We start from the raw sequence: 26,529 nt of genomic DNA on the forward strand, positions 1-26,529 counted from the left end.
TGCCTGGGAGGGATCCAACAGCATTGAAATATGTCTTGTGAGCTCTTTCCAAGGTCATTGGGACAGGAGAAGGCAGGAAAGGAGTATCCCACTTGAGTATTGGCTAATTCAGTCTGGTGATGATTCATATTTCACATCCCAGGATGGCTTGATATTTCATGTATTTTTTACCTTTTATAGTAGTGCAAAATATTTTAAATTGAATTGTACAAATCACAATGACAGAACAATAGCTAATGAAATCAAGATACCCTTCCCACTCAGCCTTATCAGCCTTGGTGTTCTGAAAATGCCAGTAAAACTCATAACCCTGGGAATGTCTGTGCTCTGCTTTAATGGTCTTTGAAAGCCTGGTGAAAAAGTAAATGGGCCCTGGAGCAATTCCCAAAGATGGTAAATTCATTTTTTTAAATGAATGTAGTTAAAACAAGATTCCCGCCTGTGCCTGGTGAAATCAATGGCAGTTTTGTGACTGGCTCCAGGAGCAGCAAGGTTAAACCACTGTTGTATGGCACAGTAAGGTGCAGATATCTTCAATCTGAGAGCACCTTGGGAGCAGGAAGGAGCACCAGCCATAGCAACAACCACCTAGGGGGAATTTTGACAGATGGTAAGAAAAACCTTTTCCACTTCTTGCTGCAGCATTCTGGAGCTATGTGAGCTCCTATAATAATTGGTATGCTGTGCTGGCCTTCCTCTGATTCCTGCACTTTTTAAAATTAACAATTGATAAATTCATTAGTCTGACAGAGATTTGGCTCCTTTATGTTCAGATGGAAATTTTTTCTTCATTTAGAAGTAAGGAGACTTATTTGTGAGAAAAGGGTTAAGAACTGTGTATGTCATTTCCCAGATCAACAGCTTTTCAATAATTTCAGTGTGGGTAAGAAAAACTCTTCCAAAAACTGAAGAATTATTCTTAGTTCCACAGTAAGAACTGTTTGTGTACATGTCTGCATGTACATACAGATACAACATTTTTTGCTCAGACTTTTTTCTGTGTAGTCATTCCCCATCTGACCCTTTCAGGCTGATAACTTGTGTCAGCAGGGGCTTGCAGACCACTGCACTTCATGACATTGTGGGGTGCTATCTTTCCAAAGTGCAGCTCAGCCTCTGAATTTCATATTCTGTTTTCCTAGTGCAGAAAAACAGCCAAAGCAGGTCATGCTTTGGGCTCAAAGGCTGATGCAATGTGGCTTCCATAGTTTCACATCTGGCACTATTAAAAAAAAAAAATCACCTTGCTGCACCAGCAATTGCCTTCACAGCTAGCACTGAACTTCATTTTGCTGGTGGGGCAATAGCTGATTTGGGCCACTTAGGATCTACTTCAGAAAACGCTTTAACTTGAGTTTAACTGCAAGTACGTTAGGATATCCAACTGTGATTAATGATCATGTTTTGGTATTTTTTCCTAGCCAGGCCTTGAGGCTGGATGGATTCTCTGTAAGATTTCCCCAGCCAGTTCTGTGCTGGCTGTTCTCACCCTGCTGTGCTTTGCAGCACTGGCTCTGACGTGAGGGATGGTGTTTGGTGTGAGATGTTGTCTCACTCTGCGGCGGCAGAGCAGGGCTCTGTCTACAGCAACTCAGAGAAACAAATAGGAAACAGGATTTCCCCCAACAGGCGTCTGATTTTCCCGAAATGAACTGTTCTAATGGGATGTACAGCTGAGCAAACCCCACAATTTAAACAGAATGACTTCACACTTGACTAAACATAGCAGGTGGGACCTCAAGCTCACTTCACCTGAGCACCAAGCTGTAGCTGGTTCCCTTTTTCTCAGGATTTACTAGAAATAATGTTGTTACCATTTTGTGCAGGCTGGGTTCTGGTAACTGCCAGACCAAGAAACCTTGACCCTGTTTGTTTGCTACAGCTGCTGTCAGTGTTCCATGCTCTCCACCCTCTGGGGCCCAGGAGAGTGCCTGGTGTTTGGCTCCTGCTGCAGCCTCGGGGAGATGCCCTTTCAGGAACTCGACTCTTATGCTTGTCTCCCTCTTCACTGAGACCATCCTTCACTGAGAGCATTGCAGCACATTTTAAAAGCTCTCTCTGTCTGGAAATTCTCCAGACAGCTCCTCACCTACTGCTGTCATCGTCCTCCTCTCCCCCTCCCTTAGTAAAGCTTCCAAGCAGATCCGTATCATTAATATTTCAGTATCAGCTGTACACAGGCATTGGCTACACTGCAGCACACTTCATCAATAAGAGCCAGCGAGGGCTGTGAGCTCTGCCACACTGCCTTCATCCAGCACAGGAGGAAGAGCAAAGGCAGAGCCTGCCACAGAAGCTGTGATCTGCCGAGGGTAAGGCTGCATCTTGCAGTCCCAGCCTTGAGGTGCTTTTTGCTGCTTTTGCTCCCTCATTCAGATCATCCCAGATAATACCCTAACAAGCTACAAGAATGGATGTCTTTAAGAAAGGTTTCTCCATTGCTAAAGAAGGTGTGGTGGCTGCTGCAGAAAAGACCAAGCAGGGAGTGACAGAGGCTGCAGAGAAGACCAAAGAAGGGGTAATGTATGTAGGTAAGAGAGAACTAGTTTTGATCTACTTTTGAGCATGAAAAGCTGCATAGATTGTCTCTGAGAAAGTCTCGGGAAATGATATTGTGGCTGAAGCTTGGGAGTGACTAGCAGGATAGTCTGGATAAGATCCTGAGCTCAGCAGAGTTGCTGTGTAAACCTGGAGTACAACAGCTTCCCCATGTCTTATTTTCCCCAACTGTAAGTTAGACACAGAAACCACGACTTCAGGGAAGGCAGAATGATGTTAAGGAGCAGGTGCCCAGGTGTAAGGTTTGTTTGACTATTCCTTGATTGTTTGCAGGGTGAGTCAGGCACTCTCCAGGCAAACCAGCACTGCCAGTCTCGGCCTCACTTCCACATCGGGAGGGAATCACTGAGAGGGGCCAACAGTGTTAGCATGAGGGGATTGCAGGATGCATCTGTTTCCCCACAAACAAATGGGTTTGTCCTGAAATCCTTCTTCTGTCTGCTGACCTCTTTCATTGCCCATGCACACATTAATCTTGCTTTACAAGAAACACCCAAATTCCTTTTGCCCAAAGAATAGGATCTAGAAAACAGCACGCCTGATGTCCTGCCTAGAGACCTCTTTCACAGTTAATGGGCTGAAACCTCCCCTTTCAAGGTCACCCTCAAAACCGACGATCTCCACTTATCTAGCACATGCAATTATATGGCTGGATGGTCAGATATTCCCTATAAAACAAACTAAAGAGTCTTAGGTTCCCAAGACTGATTATCTCACTGCTGATTAATGCATTTCACACAGCTCTTTATTTTTGCTGGATTGGGACTGTTTCTTTTTGTAGGAAAGTTTACATGCAGGCTCTTCCTGCTATCATACTGCAACATACACAGCTGTACTTAGCTACTATATTTAAAACTGCTCTATTGCCAATATCTATAGATATACATTTGTACGTAGCAGGTCTGGTAAGGTTTTTATTTTGAATTTTTAAGTACTTAATTATTGACATGCTGGAAATGAATGGATGTAACATTTCACATTTCAATTTGAAGCTGACCCACAAGAAAAAAAAGGTAAGCAGCATTCCTGTAAACAACTAAACTAACTACAGTAAGTGAAACACCAGTCTAAGAAATGTCACGTGGGTGTCACATTGTGGCATCATTACTGCTCGACCTGCTTCCAGATCTGAGTTGTGTTGAGGTTATTCAGAGTTTTTATACATAATTCCTCACATCTCTTTTCAGTCACGTTGTACAGCTCCATAGTGTGACCTGGTTTTCATTGTTAAGCCAAGAGGTCTCTTTAGGAGATTCTAAAGTTTTCAATGAAGTTTTCTATGAGGCTAAAACTAAAATCCTTGAAACCGTAATCTCTGAATGAGGATCAAATAAAGATCAAGGTGAGGATTAAGAGCTTTCTCCTTTTATTGGTTTGGTTTGTTGGTATACTGCTGATTCCTGCCCGGTCAGACCTTTGCCTTGGCCTGATTCAGTTCCTGTTGGGAAGCTCAGCCCTTTAGGGAAAATTCAGTCTTTCACAGGCAGGAAAAATAAAGACCAGATGCTAATTAGCTCAGAAAATGGGTATTTTGTTTTAATAGCCAGAGAAGGTGGAGGTGTGGTATATTGGTTAAAACTGGAATAATTATTATGTTGTTCATGCTGCCTTTTGTCACTCTGTGCCACATAAAGATTAAATCAGAGACCTGAACTGGTCCTTCCTTTCTTCTTCCCTTGCAGAGCCCTATCCCAGCAGCTTCATCTAGAGAATTAGGTGATGACACTTGAATTTTTGGATGCTAGGAGAGAATAACACTGTATTGAACCTCAAGGGTCTTTTGAGAACATCAGGAAAGAGAGCAAAATCCCCAGGGCCTAGGATGGATGAAGTGGATCCCTGACTTTTGTTCAGGTTTGTGTTAACTCATTGCTGACTCTCAGAGGAGGATTCCAAATGTCTGGGCACAACCACCACGTCTGGTGAGTCACTTGCTGCTGCCCAGGAGAAGAAAATAATGCTCACTCAGAGGCATCTGTCTGGAGTGAACAGCGTCACTGGGACACTGTGGCCACCCGTGCCCCCTCTGATCCATCCAGGTTCAGCTCCTACAGCCCATGCCAGGCAGGAGATGCCTCCCTCCTGTGCTAAGCCTGCAATGCGGTGCCCATGCCCTGCTGCCGGCCCTGCTGAACCCGTGGGGTAGAGAAGAGAGGGCACGAAAGGAAAGGGAGGAATCCTGTATCATGGATCACTTCTGTGCTTGGTGAAATCACCATCTGCTCTCCAAAGTCTAACAGCCTCTGAGTGTGCTGAAGTGTCAGGAGATCCCTGCGTGGTTAGTGTGGATCCAGCAGTTGGTTCAGTGGGCTCTCTTTTTAATTTGATTTGAATAGGGGTGTAAGTGATGCTGAAGTTAATGAATGAATTTGATGCAAAGCCGCATCAGAGTATTGAGTCATTAGCACTGTTTATTGCTGTAGTTCAGGAAGCCTCAACAAAGAATGCACTTCTAGTTTTCAAGAAAGATTTTCGACCGTATGTGTTGCAGAAAGCCCCAACACACCAAGCTATGTTTAAACTGAGTGATTCCTGGAGGATTTAATGCACATCAAAATATCCCTGTCTACTCTAGACCTTCTCCCAGGGCATAGCACTCCACCACCTCGGTCCCACCCTGGCAGTCCCAAAGCACTTGCAGATGACTCACAGCACTCAGAAGAGGAAGGATGCATGAACTTTAAATTCTGGGTACACAAGCTGCAGGCAAGGACTAATGAGTGAAATGAGATTGAGCATCAGGTGATTGCTTTCTGATTCAACAGATGCGGGCTGCTGGCAGGAGCCTGGGTCGGACGGTCGGGTTTCATGCGGTGCATAATGGATGGGAGCCTGAGTCATCGGGTGTGGCTGGGCTGGGAGGATGAGGCAAGCTCTCCCCAGGCTGCAGCAGTGACTCTTCCCAATGACATTGCTTCTGTCATGAAATGGATTCAGATGTTTTTCTAATACCTGCATCCCTCCTTTCTGGAATTATTTTCCATCCGCAAATATAGCACCTGCTCACTCCTCTTCCCCATAAAAGAATTGAGCCCAAATAGTCACCTTAAAAGTCTGGCAAAAAACATACAAAGCTGCATCTCTTGTCTCACTAAGTGTGTTTACTGCAAAACTGCAAAGGCATGAAAGGCTGGTACAGCAAATCATGTACTTGGCTTACCTATCAACTGCTGTTTGACCAAAAACCAGCAAAGGGCTGAGCTTGAGGATCTGAGTCTGGTATGAGACAAACTTGAATGCTAAATCAAAATTGTGGCAGTCTTTTCTTGGAATGCTTCTGGGAGGGAAAATGAAGCAGGATGGTGTCTCAATTGAACCTTTCGTGTTTGGCCCATTCAGGGACTCACATCTGTGGCTTGAGACTTGCACCTGCTCTGCTCAGTGCTGTGCTTCTGCACATTTGTGTATCATGGGCACCATTATTAAATCCAGTTCACAGCAGTACACATGCATCCTGCGCATCACTAGGAACTCAGCTGACAGCACTAACAAATTAAAGGTACAAAGATTTCATTTCTTGACTTTTTAGACAGTTTGGGAGGGTGGAGTGAAATGTTGAGGGCATATTTTGCCCTCAACAAAGGGAATGTTGAGGGCAAATGTTGTAGGTAGTAGAATGGTTTTTGTTCTGCCCCAGGCAAACATTGCAACCAAAATAAATCAACAATTGAGAATTACATTCAATAATACATAACATGTATCAGGCAAAGCAGCACTGAGCTGGACTATTGTTATCAGAGCACTGCACCTGTTTTGCTTCTCAGGCTGTTAATGAGAATGAGCTGCGGTTTGTAACTAGTTTCTCCCGCCACACCCGTGGATGCTCCATTATCATGGAGTCAAAAATCTGCCTGGTTGTTGCCATTTTTAATCATTTTGATAGTTGGCCATAGAAATCCTTTTGTTGTATCAGTATGGGAAACCTGAAGGGAACCTGTATAGGTGCAGATGATTTGCAATATACAGTAAAGTGGGACCAGTGGAATATTTTGGCTTGTGTTTATTTAACTTCCAAGAGAGATAAATTTGATCCCTTATTTTTTTAATGTGTAAAGCTCCTAGTTACCATGGGGGCTGCCCATGTACCATATGATTTAACTTATCTGCAGCAGTATCAAGTACAAAGGATATAGAGCTTGTCACTTCAAGCATGGAGGAAAATCATAGAGATTAATTATTCCTCAGGGCTATTTGTGTTGCAAACTGAATGCCTTCACATCCTGTTAGTTTTTCTGTATTGAGAACAGTGAGATAAATCACAATGTAAGCATACATATGGTGTATTTTCATAATTTGATATAAAACCATCTGCTTTCTGTGCATTGCTGGGAGTAGGCACTTGCAGCCTAGGCTGAGGCACCAAACTGGGAACCTAGTTAAGTAGGTATGTAGGAGGTAGGTGATGGTTCTGTAAATTCAGTCTCAGGTTTCTCCAGAGTCTTTATTGGTGGTATAGAATAAGAATTTAAATGACCACTGCAGCCAAGTATCCTGCTGAAAGGCAGGGGAGAGTCATGGATGTGACTTCTTGTCTTGCAAGAGTGAGGTAGGTGAGATGTTACCAGGTGATTTTATTTGCAGTCATTTTTACAAATAGCTTAAAGTTGCTTTACCACCACTGAGCTGCTCACTTTGGAAATATTGCAGGGACAATTTTTTATAATCAAGATTTTTCAGGTCTAGGCATCTCCAGAGAATTTGCTGTTTAAGTTCTCCAACTCTCAACACAAAGATACTCATTTGCTTTACTGGGGAGGGAAGCTGGTCTCTTTTCTGACTCCACAAACGGTTTGTGTCTGAGCAGGAGGTACCAGCAGGACCTTGGCTCCCCACTGCACTTCCGGAGAGCAGGAAACCATCTGTGTCCAGAAGTCAGGGTGTAATTTCCAGGCAGCACTGATGGATTGTGTTTCCTTTCACAGGCACCAAGACCAAGGAGGGTGTAGTGCAAAGTGTGACCTCAGGTAAGAGCACTGCCTGAGAGGGATGTGGAAATCTGTGGTTGTTGTTAGCCCTCTTGGGAAGGCCATCACCCCTGCCAAGTGGGAGGTCTCTGTGGGACACCACTGATCTGTCTGACCTTCCCACTGATGAGTAGAGGCTGCTTGCCAGGAGTGATGGTTCAGGGTCTGGCATTTGCAGTGGACACAGATAGGAGAAAATATTTAATCAGAAGAGTAGGTCAGAAAAAATCCAACGCAGGTTACTCGGCAGACTGGGATGATTCACAGCTATTTAGACATTTCACAATGTCAGGGGCACAGCCCAGCACACAGAGAGGATTTACTTGCATCAGATCCTGTCTGGCCAAAACTGTGGTCTTTGGGAGAGTCCTGTCAGGCAGTTGCAGAGTCAGGAACCTAAAGGTCCCTTCTAGGGTAACCCCAACTCCAAGGAGGAACAGCCATATGGACTGTCCTGAATGAAGATGAATGGATCCTTTGCCTGGTGAATTTCATAACTATTGCTGTTTTCTGCCAAGGGATATTAAATCAAACAGAAAGTAACCTGGAGAGGTCATTCACAGTCTGCAATGCAAAATGCCTTATTCACACTGCTGTCTCTTAGTATCTGGCAGTGAATTTTTCATTCTTCGGCAGCCCACAGAGACTGACAGGCTGCAGTGCTGCTCTTTAAGCAGCATCTTGTGCCAGACAAAAATCCTCACATATACGATCTAACTCAGACGTGATCTCATCTAAAAAATCCAATAGAGGACTGCACCAGGGTTAATTTCTTCTTTTACATCAATGCAATTATTTGTCATTCCAGTGAATTTGGCAGCCTTCTGGCAGTGTCTAGTTTGCTGACTTTTCTGCTTTTGTTGAAACTGCAGTTGCTGAGAAGACCAAAGAGCAGGCCAATGTGGTGGGAGAAGCTGTGGTAGCCAGCGTGAACACAGTGGCAAACAAGACTGTAGAAGGAGCAGAGACCATCGTGGCCACTACAGGAGTTGTAAAAAAGGTGTGTTCGTTTCTTCTATGATGGACAGGACAGCCTTTGGATTAACCTGCAAACATTTACAGTTGAAGGTTTTACTTATTTCATGAAAGGTTTTCAGCAATATCTGCTTTTGTATAATACTTAATATTATCATATAATGCCTAATGTAGTCACAGAATCCTTTAGTTTGAAAGGGACACCTTGAGATCATCCAGACCAACCTCCTTAGGGCCAATGAGAGAGGACTGTCCCAGTGGGTTTTGAATATCTCCATGGAAGTAGACTCCACTATATCCCTGGGCAACCTGTGCCAGTGTTTGACCAGCCTCAAAGGAAAAAGAGAATTGCTTTCCTCTGTTCAGAAGGACACATTAATCACTTGGTGCCTATTGTCTCTTGTCGCGTCTGTGGGCAACAGTCTGGCTCTCCATTTTCTTACAAATGTAGAAAAGCATTTTTCCCAGGGACTTGAGTAGAAATGTGTGTGGGCTGCAGTGAGCATCTGGACTGAGTCAGAGCTCAGGGATGTGCAGAGTGGGAAGGCACGGGAGCCTGCACTTGCCCTCACCCCTGTGCGGTGCTGGCCGGATGCACAGGCTTGCCCTGGCCACGGCAGCTCTGGAGGCAGAAGAGGGCAGCAGCAAGCCAGGCACAGCCTGGTTCCAGCAGAAAGCCTGACCCTGCTGCTCTGCTTCGTGCTGGTTTGACAACAACCAAGTGCTTATTGATGAAAGGCCATGTGACCCAAATTGTGTACAGATTAAGCCAGATTCAGACAAGGCATCTTCTGTCCTCCAGCCTAATTTGACAAACGGGGCTGCTTCAAGTGAGGGGATTAAAGGGAGTCTGAAGGAGCAGAACAGTTCATTAGATGAAGGCAGTATTGATCATTAGAGAGGATGCTTTGGTAACAAACAGCACCCATTTGTACAGCAAGAGGCCAATACTTGGCAGCTCTTTGGTAAGCCCTTCTCTTTCCCCCCTTCAGAGAGTGTGATCGGTGCTGTTAACGGCCACATGAGCTTTATGAGTCACAGCAAACCCAAACTCAGAATCCAAGCGAAGCCAGGCTGGCCAAAATTGTTTTAATTGTTCAGATAGTCGGCTGATTAATTTCCTGACCTGCACATAAACACATTGTGATGTGGAACAAAACTTCTACACAGCATATAAATCCTGAGAGAATAGCCTAACAAAAGAGGAGAACAGCAGCTACAAGTGACGCAAAATGTCCTCCTGAAAGCATGTGAAAAGGGCAGATACTGGATTTCTGCTAAGCCCTCGGGATAAATTTAATCTCTATTCCCACTGGGAACAGCAGTTAGGCTGCAGGAGTGCAAACAGTAATTCCTAATTCCATGGGGCCAGAATACCCCTTCCTACCTTTTGACTGACCATGGGGTGATTGACCCAGGAGAGTGAGGAATTTGCTGATGATAGGAATCCTTGCAGCAGATAGCAAGCTGTTTCCTCTCCAGCAAGGACTGAGCAGCAGCAATGCTCTTCTCCTTTCCTCCAAAGTGAGAACCCCACCTCAAAGACTGGCAGCTACAGTTTACAGCTAATTTCAGAGCTTAAACCAGTGCAGGTTTTCCAGAGAGCGTCTGAACTGTCATTCAGATGTCTTCCATTGATGTCCAATTGCTTAGACTTAAAATGGAGATTGATTAAGAAATAAAAAATTAGGATGTGTCACATGCCAAAGGGCAGAGTAAATAAGGCCAGGAGACTGCTTTGGAGACAGCGTCATGCCAAACAACGGGGTTCTGAGGCAGCAGACTGAAAATGGAGGAGAAAAACAAGAAAAATCACAGGACAAAAAAATTCAGGAAAAACATTTGTTTCTGTGAAAGACGGTTCAGCTGTTCTGCTGGATTAGTTCAGCTTAGGAGTGCAAATCTTTTATTCATACTCACCTTACTTTAGCATGTAGCTAGACACTTTTTAGATTCAGCTAGACACAGAAGATTGGGCTCCACATGCACATCAAGTGCATCCCCACTGCTAATGAATAATTGCCAGGGAGCCAAAGTTGCTCCAGAGGGAGGGCCCTGAAAAGAGAATAAGGAGTTGTGCTGGGCTCTCAGCACCAGCTGTTTTTTCTCCAGGACCGCTCCTATCATGTTACACAATTTGCTAATGGAAATACATCCAGCATCTGCAATAGCAGCACCAGGCACTGTAATACATAAGGGAGACCGACTGGAGATACACTAAGAGTGATAATGTATAGCTTTTAAATGTTTAAACAGTGAATATCCACTGATATAATCCTGCAGTCCTGGAATAACCACAAGCATTTCAGCCCCAGAAGTTTGAGAGAGTCCTGAGACTTGCTCGTGCTCCATACTATCCTCCCTCCTTCTAATTGCATAGAGCACTTGCCAACATCTTATTTGGGTTTTCAGCTATCTTCAGTGTTGTTCCCTGCTATAGAAGGACTGTTCAAAGTGCCAGGGATCTGTGAATGCAATGTACTGAGCAGTGCTCAGGGTGACTTGGGGCTGGGGACTTCAGTGGGCTAGAAGGCATGTCCCCAGCTGGCCATTGCCAGTATTAATATCAATTACAGAGAGCTCGTTGACATTTAGTCTGTGCATTTGACAGCTGGGATCAGTGGCAGCATACATTAGGAAAGAGAGGGATACTCTAAGGGTTTTGGTGTAAGTTTTGCTCAGGATAGCTGTGGGGTGCAGGTGTATCAGGTGGTGATTTGGCCATGGGAAAGAAATCAGCCCTTTGTTGCATCACAGCAGGCACTGAAATGTGGACACCCTGGCAGCCTGCTGTTCCTCACTGTCCTTGGGGGGAGCACTCAGAGCCACGGAGAAGGAAATGTGCCTGAAGTAACCCTATACCTATGGAAGGGGGCCAAGCAGATGAGAACAACCTTGAGTTGTGCTGGCACTGCCTGACAGGGCTTTGGCACTGACCTGGTCACTGCTGAGTACAAGAGTACAAGAAAGAATTGACTCATTTGGGGGAGTTTTTTAAGTATCAACTAAAAAATCTGTAAATTAAGAGATTATAAACATTCCGCAATTTTTCGGATACAAAAAGGAATGGAACCAGTCAGTAGTGTGTTCTGTCTGTGGCTTTGCACCCATCCCCATCCCTGGGGTGGACATTAGGAGATTCCAGTGAGATAACCACTCACTAAATATCCCTGTCTTAGAAGAGGATTAATGCCTCGTCTGTATGACACAGCACAGAGCTTGCTGCAATGCAGACACCACGTGGCTGTGAACAAGCCCATGTACATACACACGCTCTCAAAATGTCCCTCAGGGTTTGGAACCATTTCCCCAGTAAATGATGCTTCCCTGCACCTTCCATCTAAATCTTCCCTTTAGATCTATTTGTCCTGTCAGTTTTTATGATTTAGTTGTCAGTTCATGACTCTGTCACTTTGAATTGGGTCTGATCTAGTTTTTTACTTCAACCCATTAATTAAATGAGCATTTGTCAGTTATGTGCAACCGCTGGGCGCGTTCTCTGGATCACAGAGAGTTCCTGTGCACCTGACCTGGCACACGTGGCCGCACCCACGCCGTGGCTCATCTCTTTCATAACAACTGCCCATCCTGAATGGGAAAGGCTGCTGTTCATGGCCTTAATTCCCTTCACTTACACCCTGCTTCACCTCCGATACAGAGACAGTCTGTCACAAGGAAGGAATTAGAAGCAGAAACTGAGTGACCTTTCTGTCCAACTTAGCTTGGCCTGGGCGAGTGCCACAAGGAGAGAGCAGCCAAGGGCATATGAGAAGGCACCAAAGGCTGAGCTGCTAAGCAGGAGGAGCAGGGAAATCAACAGCCAAACCACCCAACAATTAGGTAGAATAAATAGTTGAGGCTTGTTCCCCTTTGTATTCAACCTTCCCTGTACTTAGTTGATGCAGTGATGCATCCCAGTGGTATCCTTCCACATGTCGTGGAGCACGGGAGACTGCACAAGCGGCGTGCAGTGGGGCACTCTGCCTACAGACACTTTTTCTGTGCTCCACTCTGTCTCATTAGTGCATTCAGACAGACATTTTCCCATGAAAAATAGCTGAGTTAGTGGCACTGGTGAAGCCTTAAACCTACAAGACTATGGATGGGCTCCATGGCTCAAGGCTGTACCCCTGCAATCCCATAGGATACAAGTTAAATATGTATCATTTGTATAAGCAGTCCCAGGAGACTCTCAGAGAGTCTGGCCGTGAGCTGGATAAAAACAAAGCCACCACAGAAGACTACCTGGATTTGTAGGGTAAGACAGGAATCCTGCATGCCCCTCTGTCTGTCCTGTTGGTGGGTCCACTCACTTTAATTGAGGGTTGGCCCCTTAGTCAGAGCTGTTGGCATCACTCTGAGCACTCAGCCAGAAACCTGTCGAGGACAGCTTGTCCACAGGACCTGCCAGGCTGCCTGAGGCTTTCCTAGGGAGTGGTTTGAGGATGCTGCCAGGCAGCATTGCGTTTGCTCCAGCACCCAAGGTCAAGAGCACTACAGGAGGCTGAGCCTCTCCACCTTATGCAACCGATGTCCCTTTGAGGGCTCTTGAATTTGTAGCTGCCATTAGGCTGCCAGTGAACCTCTCTGGCTTTTCAGCCTTAAAAAAAAACAAAAAAACCCACAAAAACAAACCCCAAAAATAACAACAACATCTTGCTTGCCACTGAATTTGTTGAGATTTGATGAATATATTCCAGTATCCAATATCTGGACTGCTTTCTCTGTTATATAAGGATGATAATCTTAGTAAGATTGTTTATGTCCGAATATTTGGGGACAGCAACAAAACTCCCACTGGCCTACAAGATAATATAGATTAAAAAAAAAAAAATTCTACTTCATATATGAACTCAGACAGTGGACAAGTCAATTGCTGAGGAGCCGAAAAAGAGATTTTCATAGAACCTGTGAAAATGAGAAATCTGAGGAATTAAATTGTAATTAATTTCTTCCAGTATTTCAGGGCTTTCAAAATCAGTCTTTAAAACAACTTATTAAAATATATGGACCTAGAAGCCTATAGTACAGTCTATTTAAGATCCCTTACTATTACACAGGAATATTTTTATAAATGGCAGGTCTTAATTTGTTGAGTTTTTAATTAGTGATAGCTAAACATGTACCTCTGTTTCCTAACCTTAGCTAAATATTGTATTTTATATATAGAGATCTCCTGTGGTGTATATATTCTACATAAAAAATATTTTTAAACACACAAAATATTTAAAAACTTGTATACTATTCTTGGAAGGAATTTTGAGGTCTTGTGTTTCACTTAACTATGATGTTCAAGTATTTCACTTTTCTTTCTTCAGTAGCAAAAATAGATTCAAGTGCCCACCCAAAACCAGAAGAAAATAGCCCACAGCAAACAAAATATTTAATTTTATTTCCATTTAAAATATTTTTTTCTAAGAAAGTACGTAATTTCTGAGGGGAAATATTTGGCTCTCCCTTTAAGAGGAGGTGGAGCATTACTAATTGTTTCATGGTTTCAACATGCCTTTAGCTTAGAAAATGTTACCCCTTTTAATGAGGAGATGAGCACTGACAGGAATGGCAAAACTCTTTCTGCCCCCATAAGGAAGTTGGATTTTCACCCCTTCTTTCTTTCCCAGCACTGTTCTGTGAGTCAGTGTTATAGCTGGAGCCGGTGCCCAGGAATTTCTGGCTCTTTATCCAAAGTGGAGACCCCTACACCACATGGTAGTCCTCTGGATATTGTCTTCCTGAGCAGTGCCTGAAATCCCCAGCCAGGTAACACCCAGCTGAAGAATGCAGCCCTTCCTCATCTCCTGCTCCCTATTCCGGGCAGGGTGGAAGCGCGTGAGAAAAAGGCTGTGAAGCACCATCCCTAACACAGCCTGACACCTCTTCATCCTGCTATTGTCCTGGTTCCTCCAACATAGCCTAGAAACACCCTCCAGAAACTCAGTTGCTTCCCTTTCTAAAAATAGATGGTTGATTTTTAGTCTTCTGGAGCAGTCTTGGCAGAGAGCAGGATCTAAGGGATCTAAGAAGCAGCACAATAGCTGAACAGGGATTCTCCAGCCCACCCCTTGCTCTTGGATACAATGTCCTGAAGGTGGTCCTGAGAAAGGTGTCCATCTCCCAGGACTCTTTCTACATGTACCAGAGCCAAGCTCCCTGCCCACAGGAACAACAAGTGGTCATACCCTGTGGAAAGATGGAGTGCACTGCACTGGTCCTTGTGTTCCGGTGAGCTGTTCCCCAGTTTTCCCAATGCAGCTCAACACTTTAGGCAATTGCCTTTGATTGACCTTCACAATTTCACACAGCAGCTGGTAACTCCACCTGCAAAACACTATGAAATGCCTGCTGTTGCAGCTATCGTCAGTGGCTTCCATAGGAAGCTTCTTTCCTCTCCACCTAATAGTCAAAAATCTGTTTGTAAAGCTTCAAAATACAGTTTGAGGCTATTTGCTTGCTTTGGCCTAATGTGCACTGTGGAGTTATAAGGTATAGATATGCAAAGTATATGTAAATGCAAATGTAGAGTGCTTTAAAGCTGCAGGCTGGATCCTGAGGCTGGATGAGCGTCCATAAATTCAGAGTAGTGAGCTGTTTGCTGGCGGCAGGAGAGCTGACTCATCTCAGAAAGACTGTGACCAGCTGGCTCCATCAGAGCAGTGGCCTTTCCTGAAGAGCTGCAGGTCTCCCTGCAGGAGAAACTGACTTCCATGAAGTGCAGTTTGATGTAATTTGTTTACTTGGGCTTGCTTAACACAGCTCAGGTTGGTACCAGCAAGAATCATTTCAGCCAACAATGCAATGGAAGTTAAGAGCATGTTCCTTAGAGAACAATGGTCACACTGTGCTTCTCATCTGGAGACACCATGGTGCTCTCCATAAACACTAATCAGCTCTGGTCTCAGCAGGGAGATGAAGAAATGCCTGCAGCTGTGACAGACATGAGTACAGGGCTGCAGCTCGTACTTTGGCTATTTTCTGCCTCCAGTGGATTGATTTTACAGTAGCTTGCATGGAGAACAGGAAGCCCATAGGTAGGACAAGCAGGTTGCAGTGCTTCCACCTCCTGGCTCCCCTTGCTGCCACACATGGATCTGAAGTTCAACTTCCAGATTAAAGTTTCATGGGCTCTGCCTTGTATCTATGTAACTCCATCTATTTTTCCTTTTTACTTCACATAACCTTTTTTTCCCAAATTCAGTCCAAAAAGCAGCAGGCATGGCAGGGATGTTATCCTACTGATGAGAACAGTTATGACTGGACAGGAAAGTAAGGACGTGTGTAAAGGAAAAAGAGAGTACCCTAAACACACGGAGCATAAAGTTTTGTTTACAGTAGGTTTGGCAGAGACATTGATTTGCATTGCATCAGCAGCAGCACCAAGCAAAGTGGTGGCATTGTGTTTCCAAAATATTGAAATTCATAACTTTACCTTCCATGCAAAATTGACTTTTCCTTTCCACAATATATATGTCTCTGGTTCTCTCTATTGTGGCCCTGACTTCATGTGGGAAGAGAGTCATTCAGGGGAGCTGCTTGGCATGTGTGCTCAAAGAGAGCAGAGGAGCTTTGTAATTTTAGTTGAGTTCTCTGGTGAACTCAACTAAAATTACAGAGGTCCTGCTACTTCTGCTTCCCCTAACTCTCACTGGCTGATTCCATTGAGGTGCATTTCTGCTTTCTGTCCATCCCCTGTGCACATCCAGTATGGTCAGGATTTTGTCTTCTCTTCCCATGCAGCCAAAATGTGTTTAACATGATTACCTGGTAATGCAACATTTTCTCTTCTTCTGTGAATAGGAAGGTAGCTGAAAGATGTAGGCAAGTAGCTAGAAGAGCCCAAAATACTTAAGTAAATGCTTGGACTCAAATGAAAAGAAAGGCTTATCCTTTGATAAAGATATTTTTTCTGAAGCAAGACATTAACAGCACCACAGTACTGCTTTATCTTTGATTCATTTCAGTCTATGCAATGAGTGCTTAGAGTAAGATAATGTGGGGTAAGGCTGGGTATAGCCTTGCTATACATAAATCTATTTGTTCCTCCCAAATTTCTTCACACTGATGGAGTCAAAACTCTGGTCTCAATGACAGAAAAAGAGCTGATTTTCTGTATGAAAAAGGCCCTAAACCAGGCTGTAAGAAACTGAGTTGGCTTTGTCATAGATATCTGCTCAAACCAGCTGCACAACAAAAATGGATTTCAAGCAGTATCTGCCATCTATTAAAGCTGCTATTTTGCTGGCGTGTGTAATGCTCACCCCCATCTTGCTCAGCCTAAGATTAGGGTGATGACTCTGCATGTGGCAGCAAGGACAAACATCTTGCTTGTGACTTGGCAGGAGGACCTGGCAGCGCCGCAGCCGCCCGAGCAGCCCAGGCTGGAGGGAGAGGGGGCCCCGGCAGGCACTGCAGGAGAGGTGAGTGCTGCCCCGGCCCCGCTGCCCCGGGCTCTCTGTGCCACACCCAGCCTCTTTCTGGGTTACTCGTTTCCCCTGGCAGAATATCCCCCTTGCCACTTGTGGTTCTAGAACTGCCATGCAAGGAGCCCATCAGTGTTCCCACTTTCCTGAGTTGCTGGACAAAAACCTGAGCTCATCTGTTCTCATTTTCGCCACTTCCTTATCTTGGGAATTTTCCATGAGTGACAGATGGACAGATTGCAAACTGCTGCCTGATTTGGGTTGATTTTGGGGTGTAAATGCACATATTAAATTTAATGCTGTCCTGTGGTTCTGTCATGACATGGAATAGCTTTTTCCTGTTTGCAGCCATGCTTCAGAAGAGATTTAGAAAACAAGTTAGGTTTTTCTATAGATTTTTCTGTATTTAAATTAATTTTTAAACTGTTCTACCTTCAATATTCTTTTGAAGCCCTTGGTCAAAAATTTGTCTCCAGGCCAATTTCAACTCTTGAACAAGGATGACTTTTTGTCCAACATGGACAACGGGGTAAACGCTTCTCATGTGGTATTTCCTTTACAATTTCAGTGTTAAGGCCTTTGTCTGTCCCTTCCACAAGTACTGCATGTACCCAAACCCACAGTTTTCAGCCTTTCTGAAGCTCAGGCTGTTTTCATGGTCTCCAAAGCTCCCAAAAGTCTCATCTTGCATCTCCCACCTTCCTCCAGCCGTGACCCCCCACTGCCAGTCCCAGAAATGGGTCCAACAATCCCAATGGCTGCATGGCTGCAGCAGTGCTGATGTCAGGCTGGGTCAGGCAGCAGCAGACCCAGGAGCACAAAGCAGGACACTACTGCCAGTGGAGCCTGGCCCACATTAACTTGACTTGCACCACATGTGAATTCACACCCTTGTTTTCCCTAGAGATCTGAGTTACACCAGGAGTGTGTCTGGTTTCCAGAAGGAATGGATAATTCATTTATTTTCTGCATCACCTATGGTCCTCATTGTTTTTAGCTGTTTGGGAGGTTTTGTATGGTGACTGTCAGCATTGATTTTTCTCCTAAATGTATTTGTTTATGTTTTCCAAATATTTACCTGCTTTTTACTTGTCTTCTCACACAGGGTGAAATTGAAGGCGATTCATCAAGTTAGGGAATTCTTGCTCAAAAGAGACCATTCCAAGAGCGTACATGGAAGCATTAGCTGACACGACAACAGGAAAATCCCACTGTCCACAGACTAACTACATTCAGCTCTGTAGTCTTGCACTTGCCTCATAAACCAGTCATACAATATATGTAAGCCAGACTCCTCTAATTGTAAGTAACGTGCAGGTGTGTACTGGGCTGTGTCTTTCCCAACCTCCCTCCTGGCCTCCCAGTTGCTTTGTATATTTTTGTTGGACTCACGAATCTGTGTCTTGCATCCATATGCACTGGCACTTTGGAACTCTAGGCATTGTGGAATTTTTTTTTTAGTAATAAAAAGTGTTTGAACAAGTTTTTTTGTCTTGTCGGTTTTGTTTGCACATTTTACATGTGGATCCTTCCAGACTGATGCATTCTTCCTGGAAAAGTGCAGTATTAGAATACCTAAAACTGTAAGGGCCTTAAATCATGTTGTAAGCTATGAAGAATCATGAAAAATTGTATTTCTTAAAACAGTACTGTAGGCAGGCTGGCTTTCTGTCTCTCAGGGCTGAAAAATATTTCACTTTTTAAATACTTGCCGTGTTTGAGAGAATGGAGGGGTGATACTGGATGAGAGGAGGCTTTTTAAAGAAATGTGAAAGTGATGTTGAGCTCAGTTTATTCTGTTTGCACCAGAAAGCTCTCCTGACATCAGGATGTAACAAGCTGCCAGAAGGTAATTAAAGAAATGTGATGGGCACCAGCTGACCTGGTCAGAACCGCACTGCTGCTGGCAGGGACGGGCAGGGTTGCTGTGAAATGTGTGAGTGTGAGGGCAGGTGCCAAAGGAGAATCTCCTGGTGCAGCACGAACACAGAGCTGGTATCGGTTACAGCACTCGGTCAGGCTGCAGATCAGCTGCTGAGTGAGGGCAGCACAGAACTTCCACATTCACCAGGGGAGAGAGCAGCAAAATGTTGCTGTGAATAATGGGCTAAGATTAAAGAACATCAGTAGGTATGGATATAAAAATGGGTTATTTTATCTACCTGCAGGAAGAGCACCCACAAATCCAGGAGAAAGCAGTGTAAATGGTTGAGATTTAAACTGCTTCAAAATCAGACCAATAAACTTCATTAAGCTGCTAAATGATGATGACTTTGGAAGGTATTACAGAAGAGACTTGCTGTGGCATGGAAGCATCTAGCAAGTGTGCTGGCAACCTCTCTCAGGCATAAGAGTATGTGTAAAGCATTGCCTTGCAGAGACCACAGGATTTCCATCCCAGTGGGTCTTTGATCTCAACACAGAAAGGGAAAAAAAGAGCCCTAGCAGAGGTAACAAGGACTCTCAAAGGAAGATGTATCTGATATGTGCATACTCTTTTCTGATGTCCTGCAATTTTCTGCCAATTAAACAGAGTCACTGAAATTGAGGCCAAGGTAAGAGGACAAAAAGAGATACTCATACCCAGCAGCAGGAAGCTGGAGTCTATTCTCAGTGCTCGCTAGAGAGAGACAGAAAAACCTTTTGGTCAAAAGCTTTGCTTTATGGGGATACAAACAAAAGTGTTTCCAAAAAAGTATTTTGCAAAAATTCAGAGTTGAATGCCTTCACTATGTAGGGCATGTGTGGGAGGCAGGAGCAGGGCTGTAACTCAAAGGAGCAGTAAGCTGCTCCCCAAATGCCCATCTCTCAAGCAGGCTTTGCCCCTGGTTCCAAGGGCTTAAACCAGAAGAGAATGGTAATTACTGAGCTAAGAATGCTGTGCCACATCTCTGTCACACTCAGCTACATGGCTGCTTGGGAGAGCAGCATGCAGCTCTCTCTGTTTCCCTCCCTGTGGAAGGGAAAGTGTTTTACCAGTATTTACGTACCTGTATCTGAAACTGTGGGACTGAAAACACTACTTGACTGCTGCCCAACATTTGGGCACCAAAACTGTCCAAATGTTTCCTAGAGATCTGCCTCTGCACTTGCCTGCCTCTCACATGGGAGAGCACTGCTCAGGGCCCAGGCAGTGCAGTCCCTGCACAGGTCTGTTCTAGTCCCATGGCAGTCAGAGCCCAGAGAGTGTTTATGCATCTTGCACAGGCAGTCCCAAGTCTTGGAGACAGACACCAGGACATGCAGTTTCCTCCCACATGAGTACCCTGTGTCAGTGGGAACAGGGTGGTGTTGTGCCCATGCAATGGCTCAGTGAGCCTCTATTTCCTCCCTGTCCCTTCCTCAGACTGGCTGTCACCCAGCTGTGGGGAGCAGAAGCCAGAGGTCTGAGCCACATTTGTCAGAGGTAAGAAAGGTGAGGACTTGTTTCTTTCGAGGTATTAGTATCTTTGATTAAACAGACAAAATATTGTCTATTAATTATTCAACTCAACTTTGTTGTACATCTGTTTGGTTCGTTGAAAGGAAGTCTGTGCTTTCAATGAGTACTCAGACAAGTGTAATGAGAGGTGATGGAAGGAAAGTGAAAAGTGGAATGACAGAGGAGATGTGTCAGAAACATCCCACAGGAGAAGGTACTTTAGCTATGGAAGTGCTGGCACCCCCTGCCCCAGATAAATGCTGAGAGAAGCAAACACTAGCAAAATTTTTTTTTTTTCTGACAGGTCTTGTGCAATCTAGAATTTCTTTTACTCATCTCATCCTGTGAATTATTGAAGTGGACTTTGTACATGTGATACCACTGTCACACAAGCTGCTAACTTAATTCCACTGTGATGAGACAGTACCCAGTGCCAGGCACAGTGTGGCCACTGTCTGTTCCCAGTGAGCACTCTGGACACTTGCGCTCTGACCTCTGAGGGGATCCAATGAGCCAGGAACAGCTGCTGCCAAGTGTTGCATCAACCTTGCCATACAAGTGACCAACAAAGTGCTGAAAACCATTTTTTTCCTCTTGTAACAGCAAAACTTCCTTTCTATGTAAAACTGCAGTTAAGCTTAATTGAGTGATTCGTTCTGATAGAGCTCTCAGCCTTTGTGAGCTCCCCCCAGTTAGGCCCTAGCCAAGGGCTGAAGGGCATGCAGGGCCTGATTTTTCAAAGATGTTTGTCTGGGATGAAGGAGAGGAAGCAGTGGCTCTCTACAGAACATCCCAAACAGCATTCCACTAATTTAAATGCAAATCAGGTAATAATACACTTAGAATCCCTCTTCATTTGAAAGTCCTATTTTTGTGTCTGCATAATGCATGTACTTAAACTGAATTCACAAAGTACCCAATTAAAAAACTGAAGGGCTGTTTTTATAATACTGTTCTCTATAAAATCACATTCTCAGCTCTTTGACACATTGAAACTCGGTTTAACTGTTTCATAAATGCATTGAACCCCTACCAAATCACAAGAAGATACTCCATACTGTTAATAGCAGAGCAGAAAAAAGCTCAAATCAAAACTGCACTTTCTGAATATCAGACAAACCCCTGCACACACACTTTGAAGCAGCACAGACTTTCTCTGTCAAGCTCTGGCACTGTGTTTTTGCGTGGATCCCAGCATGCAAGGCAGCTCTGCTTCCCCACCCTTCCCCTCCCACAAGCCCACGTGGGGTGGGCAGCACAACTGTGTGCCAGAAGGGCCGAGCCACAGCACTCCTTCCTCTCAGTGTGCCTAGAAAATATACACAGCTCTCCTGTAGACTTTACATCACAGATCACATCCTCAGCTTTCCCAGCCAGTCACTCCTGGGATAGGACCAGTTATTTATTTCCCCAGTCCCATGCCAGATTTTAAGCTGGGAGCCTTTCTCATCTTCCTAGCCTTTCTAAGTTAAAGACCAGACAATTTTTTTGTTGTCTTTTCTAGTCCTGAATCTGCAGGATATTGTGAGACTCCACAGCAGTCCCAGTATTTAAGGATGGTTTCAGGTGCTCCAGATGACAGCAGAAACATGACACTTCACCTGGATGTTACCTCAAGATTGAAAATGTAGAAGGTAAAGAACTCCATTTGCACTGGCCTTTCATTGATCTCATGCTTTGAAGCAGAGCTGATGGATAATTCCTGGAGGGTCTTACCACCTGTGTAAAGGAAGAATCTGTTAAACCTACTTTTCTCCCAGAGCTGTATATCAATATTTGAACTGAACAGCTAATATAGGTTAACTAGAACAACTTTAGTTTGATCTTCTAAATTACTGATATATGACTTACAATAATTATCTATGAGCAAACCATTGCATTTCTTAAAACAGTTCTGTTTCATGGCATAAATATCACATCCCTTCCACACTAATATCAGCCTCCTTTAGCAGCAATGAATGTTGAACACTGCACACTTTGTAAACTTCTGGAGTAAACTGTGTAGAACTTTTTAACCCTAACACATCATTGCATTTGCTTTGCTAATGGACACCACAACTATCTATAAATCCCAACCCTGGTCAAATTAAAATTTAAGAAAACAGAAATAAATTTCAATACTTTTTCATTAACCTCACTTGCCCATTTTCATGTGTAAAACATAAGCTGTAGCTCTGATTAATTACTTCTGACCTTCATCAGGTAATAGAGCAGAAGGGTTCATGTCACTGATATATGAGAGGGTGCTCAAAGCTGCCACAGAAGATGTGTGAAAGGAAAGGAAACCAGAACAATTTCTAATTTCCCTGTGGTGCTTTAGATTTAACTCACAGCTGTTTGGGCTGCGTATTTGTAGTTGCTAGCTATTTCCAGGGCCATGGGTTGTGAAGCACTCCTAGCACTTAAAGAATCAGTTTTGGGCTTCTTTTCCCCAAACACAAATAACTGCTCATCACAAGCAACAGTCTGTGAAGGTGCAGAATGTGGAGAAAAAGACTGAGGAGTCAGACACAGGGAAGGGAGTCGGACATGTTACATGTCAGAGGTGAGCAGACAGTGCTGCTGGGGGTGCTGACACTTTTGGACTTCTGGTCCTGGCCAGTGTCAGTGATGCACCCTGGCATTACCAAGTGCAGTAACTTTTGGAATAGCCTGAAATTCCGGGGGCACCTTGGCACGTAGCTCTGCCCACACTGTGGTACCTGCTCCAGCTGGCATTAACCAGGATTTCTACCTGCAGTCTCAGCAGATACTGAGAGCTGAATGGAGCAAAAGTCCAAACTAACTTTCCACCCCTTCAAATCCTCATTTTTAAGCACTCTAATTAATATCTAACATCAGTTCAAAAGGCTTACTATTGTCTTCTGAAAAGTAATGTTAACTCACAGAGTGGATAAATATTATGCAATACATTCCGTTAATTTTCTGCTGTGATTTTGTAACTCAGCCTGCCACCTGATGGACACATTATTGGTACCATCATATGGAATGAATACTATGCAAATGTCCCTCTTCCCTCTGCTCTAGGCTCTGCATTATAACAATCATGCCATGCCAATTTGGGCAAGAGTAATTTGCTCACTTTTCTTTTTCTCAGTTTGGAATAAGGATAATTATATTAATGCTAAAGATAAGATTACATTAGATAAGGAGTCATGCTGCCATGCTGTCAGCAGTGTGGGTTTTACTCAGGAATTCATGCTACCTAATGCTTTGAGCAGGAGATAAAGCAAGAAGTAGCACAGATCAGACACCCATATTGAGTCCAAAATACTGAACAGAGATTTCTATTTGGAAGAATAATAGTTGGAGCTAGGGAAATCTAGGTAGATATTAGAACAGAATTAGAGAGCAGTATTTATCTGAACTGATTATGAGTCTATAAAACAGTGCTCTAATGTGGTGCATGTTTAATGCTTGATGTAAGTGTGCTTCAGTTTTAAATGCTTTCCTAAACTCCTGGTGTCCCTTTCAGGCAGACTATCCCAGCCAGCACCTGCAGGGCTCTTGCACTGAAAACCCAGCAGTAGAAACAAGAGGGAGGGCACCTGGAAGGTATTTGCTGCTGAAGCCTGGGCACATCTACTCTTGACCTGTGACAAACTGCCTGGTGGATTCTAGAGAGCTTCTTCCTTCCTTTCAATAACACTCCACACAAAAGTTAATCTTCCTGACTAAGGGGCTTGAGAACAGCTGAAATCCACCTGTTTGATGTGGCTTTGGTGTGGCTGTGTTCTCAGGTTTGGGCAAGAAAAATAAGTAGGTCTCTGTTAGTGATTTGGTTCAAATAAATGTCAGAGCCCCACAATACTGTGTCTTTTTATCTGAGTTTTTGCAAATTCAAGTAAGAAGATCATTACAGGAAAGAAATCAGCAAAGATACCTGCTGTGAATATATAATTAAAAGTCTAATTGACCCATTGTGTGGGAAAGAGGATTGCTGTTTGAAATAACAAAGGAGTGGTGCAAAAGTTGACAAGAGCTCTCTGAAATGACAGGCAGATTAGGAGCAGCAGAGGAATACTCAGAACCTTGTTTGCTGTGACTCTTCCTCACTTGGGTACTAATGAAGTCCTAGACTTATGAGAACTGTCAGTGCCCACCCTGGTTCATCTGTGCCTGTTTACCAACACAAAACTTTTCTCAGGAAGAAAAATATGGGTATGAGTGTGGCCATCCAAACAGAGACACTTTGTACCCCGGAAAATGGCAATGAGGAACCCAAACCCCACAAAACCAGAGAGCCATTTGGCTCCTGACTCTGCCAATAGTTTACTTGTTCAAAGTACCTTTGTACTGGGGATTGATGGCAGGAAATATAAACTCCAAAGGCTAGTGGAAACCTGGGAAATGCCAGAGGTTAAAGACAGAAACTTTTATTAATGTGGTAGTGCTAGGAAAGGAAGTGAGATTAAACATAATTTCTGAACAAAAAGAATCTTACCACAAAGCCACAGTAGGAAAATGTGGGTTTGCTAATCTGGCTTTTTTATTTCCCCCTTCCCCTGAGAGCTGCTGGTGCTGGCACTGGTTACCTGCTTTACCCAGGCAAGGTCTTCTGTGATGATGGGATTTGCAATCCACCTTGAGCAGGCAACTGGAAAGATGATCAGATTAACAGTTTCTTATAAAAATACACATAAATTACAGCTCTCACCATCTAACATTATCCCACGTGACAAGAAAAGGGGGTTGTGATTAAAACTTCTAAGAACAGCAACAAATTTGGGCTGGTTTCTGTTCTCGTGAGGGTGTGCTCAGGGACTGAAGGAAGAAGGAAGTCAGCCTGGGGGGGGGATGAAAGTTGGCCTTGCCCACACACTGCACTTCAGTAGTTTTCCAGCACTCTGTAAAGCTCAGTTCAGTGGCTTTCCTCTGTCTGTGATGGTGGAACAGGTTTTTTTGCAGATTTGGTTATAAAAAAACAAATGGCACAAATTAACAAACAAAGACAGTGTGATGGAGCAAAAATCTCAATCTGGGCACACCCTCTCATCAGGGAGGGTAAATAAACAGCTTTTCTCTATTTTCAGCTCTCATTCTTCACATTTGAACTCCACCCATTGTACCAGTCACCCCCAAAAGAATCAGCAGGTCTCCTGGCAGATGTATAAAACCAGAACAAGTCAGGACACTATCACATAGTGCACTATACATCACCAGGTGCTCAATTTTATCAAAGGGGCAGACTTCAACAGGTGTCAGAAGCCACAATGTCGGGTAAAAGCTTCCAGGGACTGAAGGAACAAGCTGAAGGTGCAGCAAAAGATGCTGGTAAGAAAGACTAAATATTGTTGTATATTTGGGGGGTAGCTTAGTTGCTAAATAACCACAACCCATGGCTGCATTGGTGCTAGCAGGACACAGTTTCCTCTTTTTTCTTTACTTTGCAAGTTTTGGCCATCAGCTGGAGAAGACCACAGGCCAGCCAGGGCTCTCAAAACTGCTTCAACCTACTCACCCACTTCTCCCTCTCTGGCTCCTGGGCATTGTCCAACTCTTATCACTCTCCAAAATGTTAAATTTCATATTTTTAGAGTAGTGAAGCCTTTTTTTTTGATGATAACAGCCTTTTGTATTTACCATTTGCATTGCTCAGGGTGGTCTTTTTTCAGGCTCTGCAGTGGCTTTTAATCAGCATTCCTTTTAGTATGTTGGAATTAAGCTTTGATTAACATTTGCCATTTGGCCTGTCAGTGCCTTCTGCTAATGTAACTACATTGATTGCAATTGATAGTTTGTAATGTAGAGGACATGTTTCTGTTATGCAAAGCATAAAAGCTTTTCCTTCAAATGAAAAATTGCAACATGTGTACAGCTTATAGTAGCTTTTTATAGTATATTCCCTACCGTGTCTGCCTGCTGCTCTTTCCCGGTAGTGTATAATTTGATCAGATATGGTTCTGGATTCTGATCCTGCAAACACTTCCTTGTATAGCTGAAATATATGAGTAACATTGTTGATTATACTGAAGTTACAGAAAGTTTTCATATATCTGGGGACAAATGTGTACTAATCCCACAAACATTACAGAACCCCTTTCTGGAAAACAAAATAGTCTTTGCTGCATCCTGAACATATTCCTGCCACTGAGGGGGCACTTCACTGTTTCATAAACTGTCAGCTATCTTACAATTGAAAGGCACCTTACTTTTTTAATGTTTCATATTCTGGAGTTGATCTGTTACATTT

The 26,529-nt window shown here is 43.9% G+C and overlaps 1 protein-coding gene and 1 long non-coding RNA gene across 2 annotated transcripts; one reads left to right on the plus strand and one right to left on the minus strand.

Moving 5' to 3' along the window:
- Positions 1–1,972: 1,972 nt before the first annotated feature.
- Positions 1,973–18,397, plus strand: SNCG (synuclein gamma). The gene is made up of 5 exons (XM_059851205.1): positions 1,973–2,531; positions 7,482–7,523; positions 8,396–8,523; positions 16,835–16,912; positions 18,021–18,397. The coding sequence occupies exons 1-5, from the start codon at positions 2,411–2,413 to the stop codon at positions 18,048–18,050; spliced, it is 399 nt and encodes a 132-aa protein (XP_059707188.1). The 5' UTR covers positions 1,973–2,410; the 3' UTR covers positions 18,051–18,397.
- LOC132329772 (uncharacterized) lies at positions 8,436–25,255 on the minus strand. The gene is made up of 3 exons (XR_009487186.1): positions 24,781–25,255; positions 10,419–22,055; positions 8,436–8,569 (listed from the first exon to the last, which is right to left on the minus strand). It is a non-coding gene; the product is annotated as an uncharacterized LOC132329772 (long non-coding RNA).
- Between the last annotated feature and the right edge of the window lie 1,274 nt (positions 25,256–26,529).

The sequence above is a fragment of the Haemorhous mexicanus genome, chromosome 7 (assembly GCF_027477595.1).
Source record: "Haemorhous mexicanus isolate bHaeMex1 chromosome 7, bHaeMex1.pri, whole genome shotgun sequence".
Classification (NCBI taxonomy): domain Eukaryota; kingdom Metazoa; phylum Chordata; class Aves; order Passeriformes; family Fringillidae; genus Haemorhous; species Haemorhous mexicanus.

Coding starts and splice junctions, on each gene's coding strand:
- SNCG (XM_059851205.1), top strand. CDS start 2,411: ATGGATGTCTTTAAGAAAGGTTTCTCCATTGCTAAAGAAGGTGTGGTG. Junction 7,524..8,395: donor AGTGCAAAGTGTGACCTCAG/GTAAGAGCACTG, acceptor TTGAAACTGCAG/TTGCTGAGAAGACCAAAGAG. Junction 16,913..18,020: donor CGGCAGGCACTGCAGGAGAG/GTGAGTGCTGCC, acceptor CTTCTCACACAG/GGTGAAATTGAAGGCGATTC.